Source organism: Equus asinus, chromosome 21, assembly GCF_041296235.1.
Source record: "Equus asinus isolate D_3611 breed Donkey chromosome 21, EquAss-T2T_v2, whole genome shotgun sequence".
NCBI classification, from domain to species: domain Eukaryota; kingdom Metazoa; phylum Chordata; class Mammalia; order Perissodactyla; family Equidae; genus Equus; species Equus asinus.
The window spans coordinates 52319033-52334257 of NC_091810.1; the positions used below are offsets into that span (position 1 = coordinate 52319033).

General features: G+C 41.5%; 1 protein-coding gene across 2 annotated transcripts; it reads left to right on the forward strand.

The window, feature by feature from the left end:
- The first annotated feature begins 3853 nt into the window (after positions 1–3853).
- XCR1 (X-C motif chemokine receptor 1) lies at positions 3854–14263 on the forward strand. Of its 2 annotated transcripts, none has more exons than XM_014852423.3 (2): positions 3854–4045; positions 9246–14263. In XM_014852423.3, exon 2 carries the CDS (start codon positions 9263–9265, stop codon positions 10262–10264), a length of 1002 nt encoding a protein of 333 aa, XP_014707909.3. In that variant the 5' UTR covers positions 3854–4045; positions 9246–9262; the 3' UTR covers positions 10265–14263. The 2 variants fall into 2 exon arrangements, with proteins under 2 accessions (XP_014707909.3, XP_070348873.1); XM_070492772.1 differs by lacking the exon at positions 3854–4045 and adding an exon at positions 4394–4502.
- Positions 14264–15225: the final 962 nt, after the last annotated feature.

The window sequence follows — 15225 nt, forward strand, 5'->3', positions numbered from 1 at the left end:
AAAGAAAAATCAAATTATCATCTCAATAGATACAGAAAAAGCATTTGAGAAAATCCAATACTTATTCATGACAAAAAAAAAATTCTCAGTAAACTAAGAATAGAAGGAAACTTCCTCAAGTTGATAATATCTACAAAAAGCTTATAGCTAACATCATAATGGTGATAAACTAGACAACTAGACTCTTTCCTGCTAAGACCAGAAACAAGGCAAGGATGCACCCTCTCATCACTGACTTTCTTTCTTTTTTTTTTTTTTGATGAAGATTAGCCCTGAGCTAACTACTGCCAGTTCTCCTCTTTTTTGCTGAGGAAGCCTGGCCCTGAGCTAACATCCATGCCCATCTTCCTCTTATAAGTGGGATGCCTACCACAGCTTTTGCCAAGTGGTGCCATGTCCGCACCTGCGATCCAAACCAGTGAACTCCAGGCCAGCAAGAAGCAGAACATGCGAACTTACCCGCTGCGCATCACTGATTTTGAATGTTGTACTAAAAGTTCTAGCTAATAAAATAAGATGAGAAAAGGAAATAAAATGTATACATATTGGGAAGAAAGAAATAAACTGTCTTTGTCACAGATGACATGGTTGTCTATGTAGAAAATCTGACAGAATTGAGAAAAAAGTCTCTTGGAACTGATAACCAATACACAAGGCTGCAGGATACGAGATTAGTATACAAAAGTCAATAGCTTTCCTATATACCAGCAATGAGCAAGTGAAATTTGAAATTAAAAACATAATATCATTTATATTATCACTCCAAAATTTAAATACTTAAGTATTAATCTAACAAAATATGCACCAGATCTATACAAGGAAAACTACAAAACTCTGAAGAAAGAAATCAAAGGAGAACTAAATAAATGGAGAGATAGTCCATGTTCATGGACAGGAAAACTCAATACTGATATCAGTTCTTCCTAGCCTGATCTATAGATTCAACGCAAACCAAATCAAAATCTCAGCAAGTTACTTTGTGGATATCGACATTTTGATTCAAAAGTTTATGTGGAAAGGCGAAAGGCCTTGATCAGTCAGGACAATACTGAGCAAGAAGAACAAAGTCAGGATACAAACCTGACACTACCCAAATTTAAGGCTTACTATAAAGCAACAGTAATCAGGACAGTGTGGTATTGATGAATGAATAGAAAAATTGATTGACAGAACAGCACAGAGAACGCATAAATAGATCCACACTAATGCAGTCAACTGATCTTTGGCAGTGTATAAAGTATTTTTCATAATTTCCAAACTATGTAAGCAACAAATATGTCTTTCAATAGGTGAAAGGATAAAAAAATCTGTGGTACATCCATACAATGGAACTCAATAGATACAGAAAAAGTATTTGACAAAATCCAGTATCTTTTCATTATTGAAAATAAAAGACATTCAACAAACTAGGAATAGAAGGAATCTTCTTCCATCTGATGAAAGGCGCATAGTAAAAACCCACAGCAGTATCACACTTAATGGTGAAAGCTGGAAGCTTTCCCCCTATGATCAGGAACAAGACAAGGATGTCCATTCTCACAACTCCTATTCAATATTGTATTGAAGGTGTTAGTCAGGGCAATTTGGCAATAAAAAAAGGCACCAAGATTAGAAAGGAAGAAGGAAAACTATCTCTATATGCAGATGACATTATTTTACATAGAGAAAAATCTAAATTGGCCAAAGAAACTATTAAAGCTAATAAAAGAGTTCAGCAAAGATGCAGAATACAAAGTCACTTGTATCTTTATACACTAACAATGAATAATCTGAAAATGAAATTAAGAAAAGTCCATTTATAATAGCATAAAATTAAAATACTTAGAAATAAGTTTAAGCAAGAAAGCATGAGATCTGTATACTGAAAACCACAAAACGCTATGGAAAAAAACTGAAGAAAATCTAAGTAAACAGAAACATATAGTGTTCAGGGATTGGAAAACTCAATATTGTTGAGATGGCAATACTCCCCAAATTGACCTATGGGTTCAATGCAAATACTATCAAAATTCTTTTTTCATTTCTTCATAGTGTCCTTTGACACTCAAAAGTTTTATAGTTTTAACTCTTACAGTTGGGACTTTAATCCATTTTTAGCCAATTTTAGCCAATCGCACATGATGTAGGAGTCCAAATTCAGTCTTTTGTGTGTAGATATCTCGCTGACCATGCACCATTTGCTGAAAAGGTCATTCTTTCCCTACCTAGAGGTCTTGGCACCTTGTCAAAAATCGCTGTCAATAGTATTCCCTTTATCTACATTTACAAAGTTGGAAAATCATGCTTCCTGGTTTCAAAGCTTACTACAACCGGTTGTACAGAGGTCAAAACAGTGTAGTGGCTAGCCTAAGAACAGATGGGGAGAAGAGTGGAATATAATTGAGAGTTCAGAGCTGAAACTAAAAAACTCTTGGAAGGAAACATAGATAGAAACCTTTGTGACCTTGGGTTAGGCAATGGTTTCTTAAATATGACACCAAAATCACAAGAAACAAAAGAAAAAAGAATTATAGATGAGTCTTCATCAAAATTAAGAACTTTTATGTGTAAAAGGACACTATGAAGAAATTCAAAAGGAATGCACAGAGTGGGAGAAGCTATTTGCAAATCACATACCTGATAAGTGTCTAGTATCCAGAATACATAGATCACTCTTACAATTTAATAGTAAAAAGCCAAAGAACCCAAATTTTAAAAAGGCAAAGGTTCTGAATAGATACTTCTCCAAAGAAATACCCGAATGACCAATAAGCACGTGAAAAGATACTCAACATTGTTACTAACTAAGGAAGTGTAAATCAAAATCATAATGAGTTACCGTTTTTTTAACAAATGGTTTATAATTTTTTAATAATTTTTTTAAATTTAATTTAAAATTTAAAATAAAAATTTTTTTAAAAAGCTAACAGCTAACTACTAACAACTGTTGGTAAAGATGTGGAGAAACTGGAAGTCTCATACATTACTGGTGGGAAAGTAAAATGGTGCAGCTCTGTGGAAAACAGTTTGGCAGTTCCTCAAAAAGTTAAACATAGAATTACCACACAACCCAGTGATTCCACTCCTGGGTGTATACCCAAGAGAACTGAAAATATATGTCCGCACAAAAACTTTTACCTGAATGTTCAGAGCAGCATTATTCATAATAACCAAAAAGTATAAACAACCTAAATGTCCTTCAATTGAGGAATAGATAGACGAAATGTGGTTTATCCATGCAATGGAATATTATTCAACCATAAAAAGGAATGAAGTAACAATACACACTACAACATGGATGAACTTTCAAAACATTATACTAAGTGAAAGAAGCCAGTCACAAAAGGTCACATATCGTATGATTCCACTTATGTGAAATGTCCAGAATGGGCAAAACCATAGAGACAGAAAGTAGATTAGTGGTTGCCAGGAGACGGAGGGAAGTAGGGAGTGAGGCTGACTACTAACAAGTACGGGATTTCTTTTGGGGGTGATGGAAAGGTTCTGGAATTGGATAGTAATGATGGTTGTACAATATTGTGAATGTGCTGAAAACTAAGGAATTCTACAATTTAAAATAAATAATAAATTTTAAGTTACATGAATTGTATCTCAGTTTAAAATAATAACAATCATACACAACTAGTACATTAATTAAATACAACTTTGATAAAATAAAAATACAACTTTAAAAAAATGCACTATCCTTTAAGATTTCTTCCAACTCTAAAATTACTATCTATCCTTGGTGGACCCCAGGGCCTCAGATGAGGAGAGAGGCTGGATAACCAGCTCTTCTCTTGTGACCGGTGATGTCACCAGATTCTAACGTGAGGTCTTGGGTGGGAGCAGGGGGTTAGGGGCGGATCAAGCCAGAAAGCCGGGTGGTGGGAAGAGGAGGGATTAGTAAAGACTCCCTGCCTTTCTTTGAGATTCCACACAAGAGTCTTCCCTCATCTTCCACTAACCTTCTGGGCAGGGCAGGGGTTTCAGCTTCTCTGAGCAAAATATGAAACAGAGAAGCACCATTTCTGCTCAAGACACACGTAAAGAGGAGAAGATATAGGTGAGTTCCTTTGAAAACATTTCAAACGTATGTTTTCCTCTAATTCTAATAGCCTATACCAGGAGTTCTTAAACTCCAGGTGTCTATCAGAACCACCTGGAGAGCAAGTAAATATGCAGATTCCTGAGCCCACCTGGAGACCTTCTGATTCCATAGGTCTGGGAATTTCAAAAATCTACATTGCTAAAAAGCTGGTCCGTGGATGGTGCTTTGAGTAAAACTGTCATATATAATGCTTTTCTTTTCCTTGTGCTAAAGAAAGTGGAGGGGTTTATTTGGTTACAGGCAATTATGTAAGGCATTGTTGTTATTGGTGGTTGGATAATTTAGAGCTGCATTTCTCATTCCAAATTACATTGAGGACCAGAAAGCCAAATTTACTCTCTTAGAGTCGAGGCGGGCCCCAGAGACCGGGAGGGAGAGCATGACAGGCAAAGGAGAACCGAACTCCTAGAGGGTAAGTCAGAGCAGTCTGGGATTTGTCATCCTTCTCCTTTGTATCCCCAAGGCCTTCTAAGCCCAGACCAGGAACACCTCTGAAATTCTGAGTCAGTGAATGAACAACCAACAGAAAAGTGGAATGGTTTTTGTAGATCCCTATATCCCTTTTATTTCTAGTTTGCTGAGAGTTTATGTCATGAACGGGTGTTGAGTTTTGTCAAATGCTTTTCTGCATTTATCAAAAAGGATCATACAGCTTTTGTCTCAATAGGATGACTTAAATTGATTGATTTTCAAATATTAAACCAATTTCATATTTTGGAGATAAACACCACTGGGCATGATGTATATGCTTTCTAAATATATTGCGGATTTGATTTGCTAATATTTGGTTAAGGATTTTTGTGTCTACATTCACGAGGGATATTAGTCTGTAGTTTTCTTTTATTGTAATGTTTTTGTCTGATTTTGGCATCAGGGTTATGCTGGCCTATTAAACATCTGAGAGAGTGTTTCATCCTGTTTCAGATAGTTTGTATAAGATTGGTGTTATTTCTTCATTAAATGTTTGACAGAATGCACTAGAAAAATCATCTAGTTCTGGAGTTTTCTCTTGTAGGATATTTTTTATACTTAACTAAATTTCCATAATAGAGGTAGACCTATTCAGATTTGCCATATCATTTCATGTCAGTCTTGGTAGGCTGAATTTTTAAAGAAATTTGTCCATTTCATTTAACTTATTGAATTTATTAATAGAAAATTGATCATAATATTTCTTTCTTATTCTTTTAGAGTCCATAAGATCTGTAGCAATAACCATTCTTTCATACCTGCCATGGACAATTTGTGTTCTCTCTTTGTTCTCAACCAATCTGGCTAGTGTTTTATTACCTTTAAAAAAATTTTCTCAAAGGACTAGTTTGGGTTTTGTACATTTTCTCTCTTATTTTCTATTTCTTTTTTTCTTCTTTTATCTTTATTATTTCCCTCCTTCTACTTACTTTGAGTTTAATTTGCTCCTCTGTTTCTAGTTTCTGAGTCACTGATTTAAGATCATTGATTTTAGACCTTTCTTCTTTCTAATATGAGCTATTAAAGCTATAAATTTCTCTCTAAACACTGATTTAGTTGCATCCCATGAATTTTGATATGCGCTAATTTCATCATTATTCAGTCCAAAATATTTTACCATTTGCATTGTGATTTCTTCTTTGATTCACAGATTCTTTAGAAGCATGCCGTTTTACTTCCAAATTATTGAGGCTTTTCTTGTATCTTATTGTTATTGATTTCTAATTTCTTTCGGGTCTTTTATATAATTTGTCTTTCTGTGCTGAGATTTCTTATCTTTTCGTTCATTATGAATATATCCCTTCATTCCCTTGAGCATTGTTATAATAGTTGCATTTTCACCTTTATTTGCAAATTCTAACATCTAGTTCATCTCAGAGTCAGTTTCTCAATTGCCTTTTCTTTTGAGTGTGGGCCATGTTTTCCTATTTCTTCATATGCTGAGAAATTTTGTATGGTATCCTGAATATTGTAAATATTGTGTTGTGGAGACTGGATTCTGTTTCATTCTTCTGAAAAGTATGGATTAGCTATATATTGTTTGTTTGTTTTAGCAGACAATTAACTTGGCTGGCTCAAACTCTAAACTCTGTCTCCCCTGAGCTGGGCGGCAGCTCAAATCTCAGTTCAGCTCTTTTAGCTTTCACTGGTGCATTCATGGTTCAGAGGTCAGTCAAACATTTGGGCAGAGTTTATGTACAATATTTGGGTCTGTAGCACTTTCCTATCTGTGATTTTCCACTCACACTCCAGTGGCTGTAGCTGTCCTAAATTCAGCCCTCTGGTTTTTCAAGACCAAGAAATTGTGAGTTTTCTACTAGAGTTTTAGCTGCCACTCATAAGCAGGTCGTGCCTTAAGCCAAAGCCATCAAAATGGGAATTTCACCCAGTGCCATGCAGCTGTTCTTTTCTTTCAAATGCCTAATTCCTTCCAGTAGTCACTGTCTTTTGGTAGCTCAACAGTGCCCTCAGGAAGATTTTTGGTTTTGTTCCAGGGTTGATAGTTCTTATCTGTAGAAGGGTTGGTTGCCTCTGAGCTTACTCAGCCATTAGGGAAAGTGGAACCCAGTTATTTATCTTCTATACAATAAATAAATCAATACTGGATAACCTGGCAGAACACGAACTGAAAAGTTCTTCTACCAACCCATTCAAACTGCATTATTCAGGACCACACCTCAGGAAAATCTGGAAATGTGGGAGAAGTAGAAGTTAACTAGATTGGCCACTGATTGCCTGTCACTCCAGACCAGCCAGAGGACTTCTTTTATTCTGAGTTGAGGGAAAGCGTGTGAATTCCACTGAGAGTTGAGATGTGTGATTATTCTACCATGGTGATGCAGGCAACACAGATCATCATCCAAGGAAGGCAGCCCATCTCTCTCTTGCTTTATTCTATATTCATGAGAGATGTTAAAACACTGAGAGTTACTTGTTTTTAGTAAATTAAAATAAAAACAGGAGAAGAGATCTTTTTTCTCAGGAGCAGCCATTTGATTTTGAGAAATTTCCAGCCATGAAGCTGGGATGCTGATGTTAAGAAGATGAGTTGGCCTGTATTGGTCCCGGGTCAGGGGAAAACAGGAGTTGTGCAGTAGACTTGGGGTCACCTGTATGATATGAAGGGTGCTTACAAGTCCCCTGTCCCAAAATAACTCTACTTCCAACTTGTCACACTACAGGAAATCCCAGGTATTTGTGTGATTTCTGATTTCATTGTAAACTATAAGCTTCTTGTAGATAAAGACTATTTCTTACTCATGTTTATACCCTAGAATCCAGCGTCTGTCATAGTGCCCAGCATATGACAGTGATCACTAAGGGCTGTTGTATTGAGTCAGATAAGCTCCTCTTTAAAACATAAATACACAAGTTCTAAATGTCAAAAAAAATTAAAAGACCATAGACACAATTAAAAGGTTAAAAGGCACAATGGGTTGACAAGACTAAGTAACATGCTTTTAAAAATCCCTAAGGTGGGCTGGCCCCATGGCCAAGTGGTTAAGTCCGCGTGCTCTGCTTCAATGGCCCAGGGTTTCGCCAGTTCAGATCCTGGGTGCAGACACGGCACCACTCGTCAGGCCATGTTTAGGGAGCATCCTACATAGCACAGCCAGAGGCGCTCACAACTAGAATATACAACTATGTACTGAGGGGCTTTGGGGAGAAGAAAAAAAGTCCATAAGAATACCATTATTATTTCAAGTAGATAAACAAACAAAATCCATAAACACTTTTAAAATGAGAAATAAAAGTAGACAGTAAACATACAGAACAATATATCTTCCTCTCTAGGAATCAGAAGAATGCAAAAGAAAACAAACTATATGTAACATTTTCAACTATCTTCACTTTGGTGTTTGGAGACACAAATTGACTTAACTATCTAAAATGGGATACATTTTGAGACCCACTATTATTCCTCCTATCCAAAGCTAAGTAAATGGGAAACTCAGGTTATTTCTCCAATTTCTTCCACAAAAATACAAGGCCATTGATCCTGGGTTCCAGTCTTGGCTCTCCTTCCTGTTTACTGGCTTTATAACATTGAGAAGGTTGTCTTAACAGGCTAAGCTTCAGTTTCCTCTTCTGTAAAATGGAGGTGGTCATGCCTTACAGATAGTTGTGGGATTAAAGGAGCAGGGGAGTATAATGTGTTAGCACAGTGCCTGGCACATAGGACGTGATGAGAACTCTGGGCCCAGCAGTTTAATTTACCTCTCTCAATAAAAATTCCAGCTTTCTCTCCCTTTTCTCTCCTTGGCCTTCTAGTCTCACTGTTTCTAAAACCTCACTAACAAGAGGATTGAGTCAATTTGACTCAATGTTGTTTGCTTGGCTACTCCCCTCCTGTTGGACACTTAGATTGTTTCCACTTGCTGGCATCTATAAGATAGTCTGTAAACCAAACTCCCAAATGATAAAGCCTTCTGCTCTGAGAGTTAATCCTCTGTGTTAGTGAGGATTTGGTCTCCCAGAGTCTCAATGTTCATTGTAGTCTTGAGATTATTTCATACTTGAGTTTATATGAGAGATGTTTGCTCCATTTGTGTCCTCTCTTTTCAAGAGATAGTGAATTTCCTGAAACAATCCTGCCATCAGGATTTCTACCCTCTATGGAAGGAAGGAAGGGAGGGAGCAGAGGAAGACAGGGAGGAAGGGACAGAGGGAGAGACGGAGGGAAGGAGGCAGGCAGGCATAGTAAATGCTCACTAGATATTTGTTGAACAAATGAAGGAATGACTCTGGGATCATTAGCACTATTTTATAGATGAGGGTCTGAAGTTCAGAGAAGTTAAATAGCTTGCCCAGGAACACAGTAATGGGCCCCAAATTTGATCTCAGTTCTTCGAATCCAGTTCCACTGCTCTTTTTCCTACACCTACTGGGAGACTGGTCTAGCCTAGTGCTACTCAAATGCCATTCTTCCAGGAGAAAAGGGGCTTGTGACATGATGTAAATTACTGAACTGCTTCCTTCATCCAGAAAGTCTTGCTAAGAAAAAATACTAACCAAACTAAGCAGTATGCTGAGTGACTTCATTTTCTGGTGAAAGTTCCTGATCTTGTTACAAATAGTTCACCAACTAGTAGCTAGTCCATGAACCACACTTTTTGGTAATATAAGTCCTACTGATCTCTAGCCTACCCACATGGCTTTCAACTCCATATCTCTACTGTTTCAGATGCTCTCAACGTCTAGATGGAGCCCTCAGGCCTCCCAGAGTCCACCACCCCTTTTGATTACGATCCTGAGAGCTTTCTGTGTGAGAGCAAGACCTTCACCTTTGCCACCTTCAGCACCACCATCTTGTACTTCCTGGTGTTTCTCCTCAGCTTGGTGGGCAACAGCCTGGTGTTGTGGGTCCTGGTGAAGTATGAGAGCCTGGAGTCCCTCACCAACGTCTTCATCCTCAACCTGTGCCTCTCAGACCTGGTGTTCTCCTGCTTGCTGCCCGTGTGGATCCTGGGATACCACTGGGGCTGGGTGCTGGGAGACTTCCTCTGCAAGCTCCTCAACATGGTCTTCTCCATCAGCCTCTACAGCAGCATTTTCTTCCTGACCATCATGACCATCCACCGCTACCTGTCTGTAGTGAGCCCTCTCTCATCCCTGCGTGTCCACACCCTCCGATGCCGCGTGCTGGTGACCACAGCCGTGTGGGTGGCCAGCATCCTGTCCTCCATCCCCGATGCCATCTTCCACAAGGTGTTTCCTTCGGGTTGTGATTATTCAGGACGCACATGGTTTCTAGCTTCGGTCTACCAGCACAATGTCTTCTTCCTGCTCTCTGTGGGGACTATCCTATTCTGCAATGTGGAGATTCTTAGGACCCTGTTCCGCTCACGGTCCAAACGGCACCACCGGACAGTCAGGCTCATCTTCACCATTGTGGCGGCATACTTCCTCAGCTGGGCTCCCTACAACCTGATCCTGTTTCTGCAGACACTATTGAAACTTGAAGTCATCCAGAGCTGCGAGGTCAGCCAGCAATTGGATTATGCCTTGCTCATCTGCCGCAATGTTGCCTTCTCCCACTGCTGCTTCAACCCAGTGCTCTATGTCTTTGTCGGGGTCAAGTTCCGCAGGCACCTCAAAAGTCTGCTCCGGCACTTCTGGCTTTGCCGACAACAGGCTCCCAACCTTCCCCCCTTACCTCACTCACCAGGTGCCTTCACCTATGAGGGCGCCTCCTTCTACTGAAAGGGAGTTTGGTGGTAGGAGGTGGAGGTGGAGGATTGTCCAGAGGAGCTGGTGTGGGAGCAAGGAAGAGTAGGGCAGGAAGGAGCATCACAGATGGCACAACTTTGGGGATGCTACAGCTACACAGATGGGGATGAAAGAACTACATTACACTGGCAAGTCCTACCCTCTTCTGTGGAAAAGAGGCTCCCCACCTAGAAATTTTATATTGCCGTCCAGAAAACGTTTCTGGGATACTGAGTTCATCATTCATTCCTTCATTGATTCATTAATTCAGACATGGATTTCGTATCATTGCTTAGTTCAGAAGGTTCTACAACATGAAAGGATTCCCAGAAAAGAGCATCCTTCAAGACTTTAAGAGAGGCTGAAACTCAATGTGTGTGATAATTGCGCAGATGCACGCTGCTGGAAAGATGGTCTCTCCCTTTCCTGACTGTAGGGTTGTCCACACTGATTTTTGGAGGGAGTTGGCTCTGTGTTCCTCAGTGACTGCTAGATGAGACCCTCTGCAGGATAAAAGTAACCACATCCTCAAATAAGCATAGTCAGAATGAAATCTGGGTCCTAAACACTCACAAGTGGACTAGAGAAGTGTTCTTTATCATAGTTCCAGATTCTAGCACATGAACTGGCTCTTGCATATTTAGTCCATAAGTCTTTTATTGAAGGAATGAATGCAAAAGTACCACCTTCTACATGAAGCATTTATCTGGAGGAAATAAAGATGAACAAGATACAGTTGCTACCTTCCAGGTGCCAATAGTCCAGCTCTGAAGGCACAGATAAGCAAACACCCACCTCGGCAAAGGCATCCGGGGCGAAGATTCCTCCGACACCTCATCCTCTCAGGTGGACATTGAGCTGACACTTTGGAGTCATCACTTTCCGCCTACAATGTTCTCCCCTGTTTGGCTGATGGCACCAGCTTCCCCCCTGTCACCCACCCTCCAAACCTGAGTCATTTTTGAGCCCTGCATTTCCTTTCCCTCCACTCTCATGGCCAAGTCCTATTGATTCTGCCTTCCCAGTGTCTCTCAGAGTTGCTCTCGCCATTGCGTGTGCATGCTTCATCCCCAAATGGCCTCACTTCCTCGGCATCTTCCTGCTGCTCATCTCTTTCCCCACCAAGCTGTCCCCTGCGTTGACACAAGGTTAATTCAAAACACTTAGTGGCTCTGCATTACATACAAATGAAGCCCAAGCATCTTAGCAAGTCTTTCAAGGGTCCTACAATTTGGTGCCAAATCACTTCCATTCTTATCCCACCCAAAGCCCCCACCTCCAAGCAGCTTGGGATCCAACCAAAAAAGACCATTGGCATTTTTCCTGACACCCGTCTCCCCAGTCTCCTCTGCCTTTGTCGTGTTGTCACCTGGGCCTGGAACACTTGTCCTTCTACTCCCTGACCCACAAGCCCTAGCTGAAAGGCCAGCTCCTTCAGGAAGCCCTTCCCAATCTGTAAAGCAGAAGAGCACTTTCTGGGTTGCTGTGGCATTCAGCTTATTGCCTCTAAAATAATATTTGTCACTCTCTGCCCTGTGTCCTAGTTATACACGTGCATGTCTTATCTCCCTGCCCTGTCAAACTGCAAACTGCCTGAGGCCAGTCCTGCACCCTGCCCAGCATGGGCCCTGGTGTTCTATCTCTGTGGACTGAGTGGGAGCAAAGAATGGCACCTGTTGTCATTCTTCTGATTTAAGCTATCCAGGGAGCCACGCTGTGGGACATATTCTATCGTCCTTGCCCCAGGCTGCTTCTTTACAGATAGTAATCTTTCTTCCCTTGTCGACACTCTCAGAGCACATTGCTTATCCCTCTCTGTCGCAATGGTTAGACTTGACCTTGCTTTTTAGTTAGTGGTACACATGCCTGCCTCTTACACTATTCCATAGCTTCACATCCAAGGGCATAGATACAAGCCATACTCTAAACTTTGCCATACCGCACAGACCTGGGCCCAATCTGTGAACCTGATTCAGCTCTGGAGTGGGGCCTTTGGAAAAGCTTCCCACGCAATTCTGATGTGCACTCCAGTTAGGAACATTTGACTGCAACTCCTTGAAAATGGGAATTCCAGAGTCTTCCACAGTCCCTTGAGTGGGCTTTGTACACAGTAGGTACTCAATATATGCTTATGGAATAAAGCATCTACTAATACCCCCCTCAGCTGGAGCTGAGAGAGCTTGTAATGCATTTCCCCCTTTAGTTCCAGCTGCAATTTCAATGATCTATTTGCCATTGGGTGGCCAGCCTTGGAGGAGTTTGACCTGGCTGAGGAAGAATGAGCGTCTAGTTTAAGAATTAGGCCAGTAGCACCTGCTGGAGAGGGCTGGGTGATGCATCAGTGAAGGGATAAAGCTTTCATGGACTTTCTCACCAACAGGTGGGACCATCACTCACCATAATGGTAAGAAATAGTGAAAGGAAGGAGACAATGAGATAGTTGTGAGGTTGGAGCTAAGCCTATGGCATTCCAGTCAGGCTAATCATTTGGAACTCCTTCAAACTGATATTATAAAAATTTTGTTCAACTTTTATTCAGAGGGCAAGCTAAGCCCAGGGATCAGAAGGGCAGCTCACAAACCCGCTTGGCCAAACTAAAGTACCATGAGTTTTGAGCCCACTCTTCTTAGAAGGCAGGTTTAGGGGCCTTCTATCACTACAGAGCATGCCCTTTGAGAGGCTCGCTCCACTGTCACCTCATCTCATCTCATTCCTTCACATCCCAAGATGCTTATCTAAGTATTTTTTTCAACACATGCAGCCATATCCCTGGAAGCACTTCATTAAATACAATCATGTCTGTCTCTTTACATTTCTAGTGATGCTTTGGCATCCCAGGGTCATCTTTAAGAGTCTTCTCCTCATCTAGCTCCTTGGGAATCCAAGGGAAGAGGCACAGAGAAAGAAGGGTATGAATGGAAAGATAGAGGGGCATCCTATCAGAAAGGGAGCTGTGGGTGAGACTGCTGAAAGGAGCAGCCAGAGAGCTCACACAGGTGTCCACACTCCACATTCTCTGATCATACACTTCATTGGCCACAACTTTCTGCTTTCACCTCCCTCCACCTGCTGAAACCACTATTCAACCTCAACTGGACCTTTGTGGGTCTATCCCTCCCCCTCCAGTTGAAAACAGGTGCCCTGGGCACAGACCTCTTACCACTCACAGAACGTAACCACTCCACAGTCGTTCTCAGGCAAGATCCTCTTCACAAAATTCCCACCTCCACACTCTCTGGGACAAAATCAGGAAGAGAGGAAACTTGCTGATCTCAGAATAGGAACGTGCTTCCAAGCCGAGGGCAGCCCTAGATCTCAGATGTCCCCAGCCAAAATGGAAGTTTCTCAAGGGCGCAAGCCCAGTGTCATGTGTCTAGAACCTCCCTCTGTGCCCAGCGATGTTTGTGGTTGGTTAAGTGGATAGGAGATTATCTTTTTGGCTTTTTTCTATTTCCATTTCCTTTTCCTACACTTGCTTACATTACATCTTCCATTCAACACCAGGCACTCACCCAATAGAGGTCGCGTGAAATCTTCTCTAAGGCCCCACAGCCCGGACATCGTCTGGTTTGTTTGGAGTTAAGCTTTGTTGAACTCCTGACAGCTTTCATTTGTGAAGCTTGCCCTTGACGAGACAGTAAGGCCCATGAATATGAAAAGACCAATAGAACAGATCCCCAAAGTAAACCGTCTGAGAAAGCTCTTGGAATTTGAACCCTTGATGCAAACCCCAGATCCAAGCTCTTTTACTTGTCCATTGTGAACTCGGGCCACTCAGGGCCTCGGTGTCCTCATCTGTAAAACTGTATAAATGCCAACAACACAAAGACACACTCTGCCGACACGATGGAGATGCGGATGAGGTCATGTGCGTAAAAGTACTCGCTTTGTCGATGATTCAGCCCCAGACAAATATGAATTACTATTGCAATCATCTCATAAAAACAGAAAGCATCATTGTATCATATGCACAAATAAAAGATTAGCATTATTGACTTACCTCTGGCTGGTTACATTCCACTTATTTCTACCCAAGATCACACTACAAGATTCCTAAAAGTTTTCTCTGCTTAAGTGGGATCTGGGTTAGGATTTGGGGTGAAGGGAGGGATACGAAAGGGTGATTGGAGAATACAGTGTGGAATAAGTCTGTGTGGGCTGGGATGGTGAGAAATTGGCTTCATTTAGGCCTTAGGCAAAATTATCCAAGACCCAGTCTATCTTGAGTGCTTTGTGGCTCAGTTTTCTATCCCTCTCTCTCCACCGGCCTGGCACCTAAGCCTTCTATCTCTAACTCCACGGCTTTTTTCTGTTTCATGACACATTTGTATCTGAACAGGACCTTCCAGAGATCAGCCCCTCAATCAGAAGGAATGATACTACTTCCTCCTGGAAATTCCAGGTATCCTGAAACCTTGGTGGGAGATACTTCAGGTTCGGGGGGAAGTTTGGCAAGGGGAAGAGGAATTATACTAATGCCTTACCAAGTTCCTCTAAGTACAGAGCTCCCCTCTCCATTGTGGAGCCAGGCCAGATCTTAGGTGTGGGGTTGTTGCAATCCCCTTGCCGGGCCCCTCCACAAATTCCTCCACAAAAGGAAGTGTGGCCAGAGGGACCAAAGGAGAACAAAGGTAGCCCAGTTGCTTGACTTTGACCATTCTCAGAAAATCAGCCTTGAGCATCACTCATGGTTAGAAGAAATAGACAACAGAGGGCATGGGGAATTGAATGGTTGGAGGGATTAGAGACAGTGGGGGTGGGAGAGGGAGGTGTACCCCTCCAGGAGGGCCCCAGCCTCATTTGAAGTGGGCCTGATCTGTGCGAAGGCAGAGTGGAGCCCGTGTTGAGGGGAGTGAGATGGCAAAGATGAATGAGCCCCACTCTCAAGTTGGCCAGCCTCTAGCCATTCCCATTTGGGGAAACGTTTCCGTAGGATTACTCCAGATGACCTAGAT

Coding starts and splice junctions, on each gene's coding strand:
- XCR1 (XM_014852423.3), top strand. CDS start 9,263: ATGGAGCCCTCAGGCCTCCCAGAGTCCACCACCCCTTTTGATTACGAT.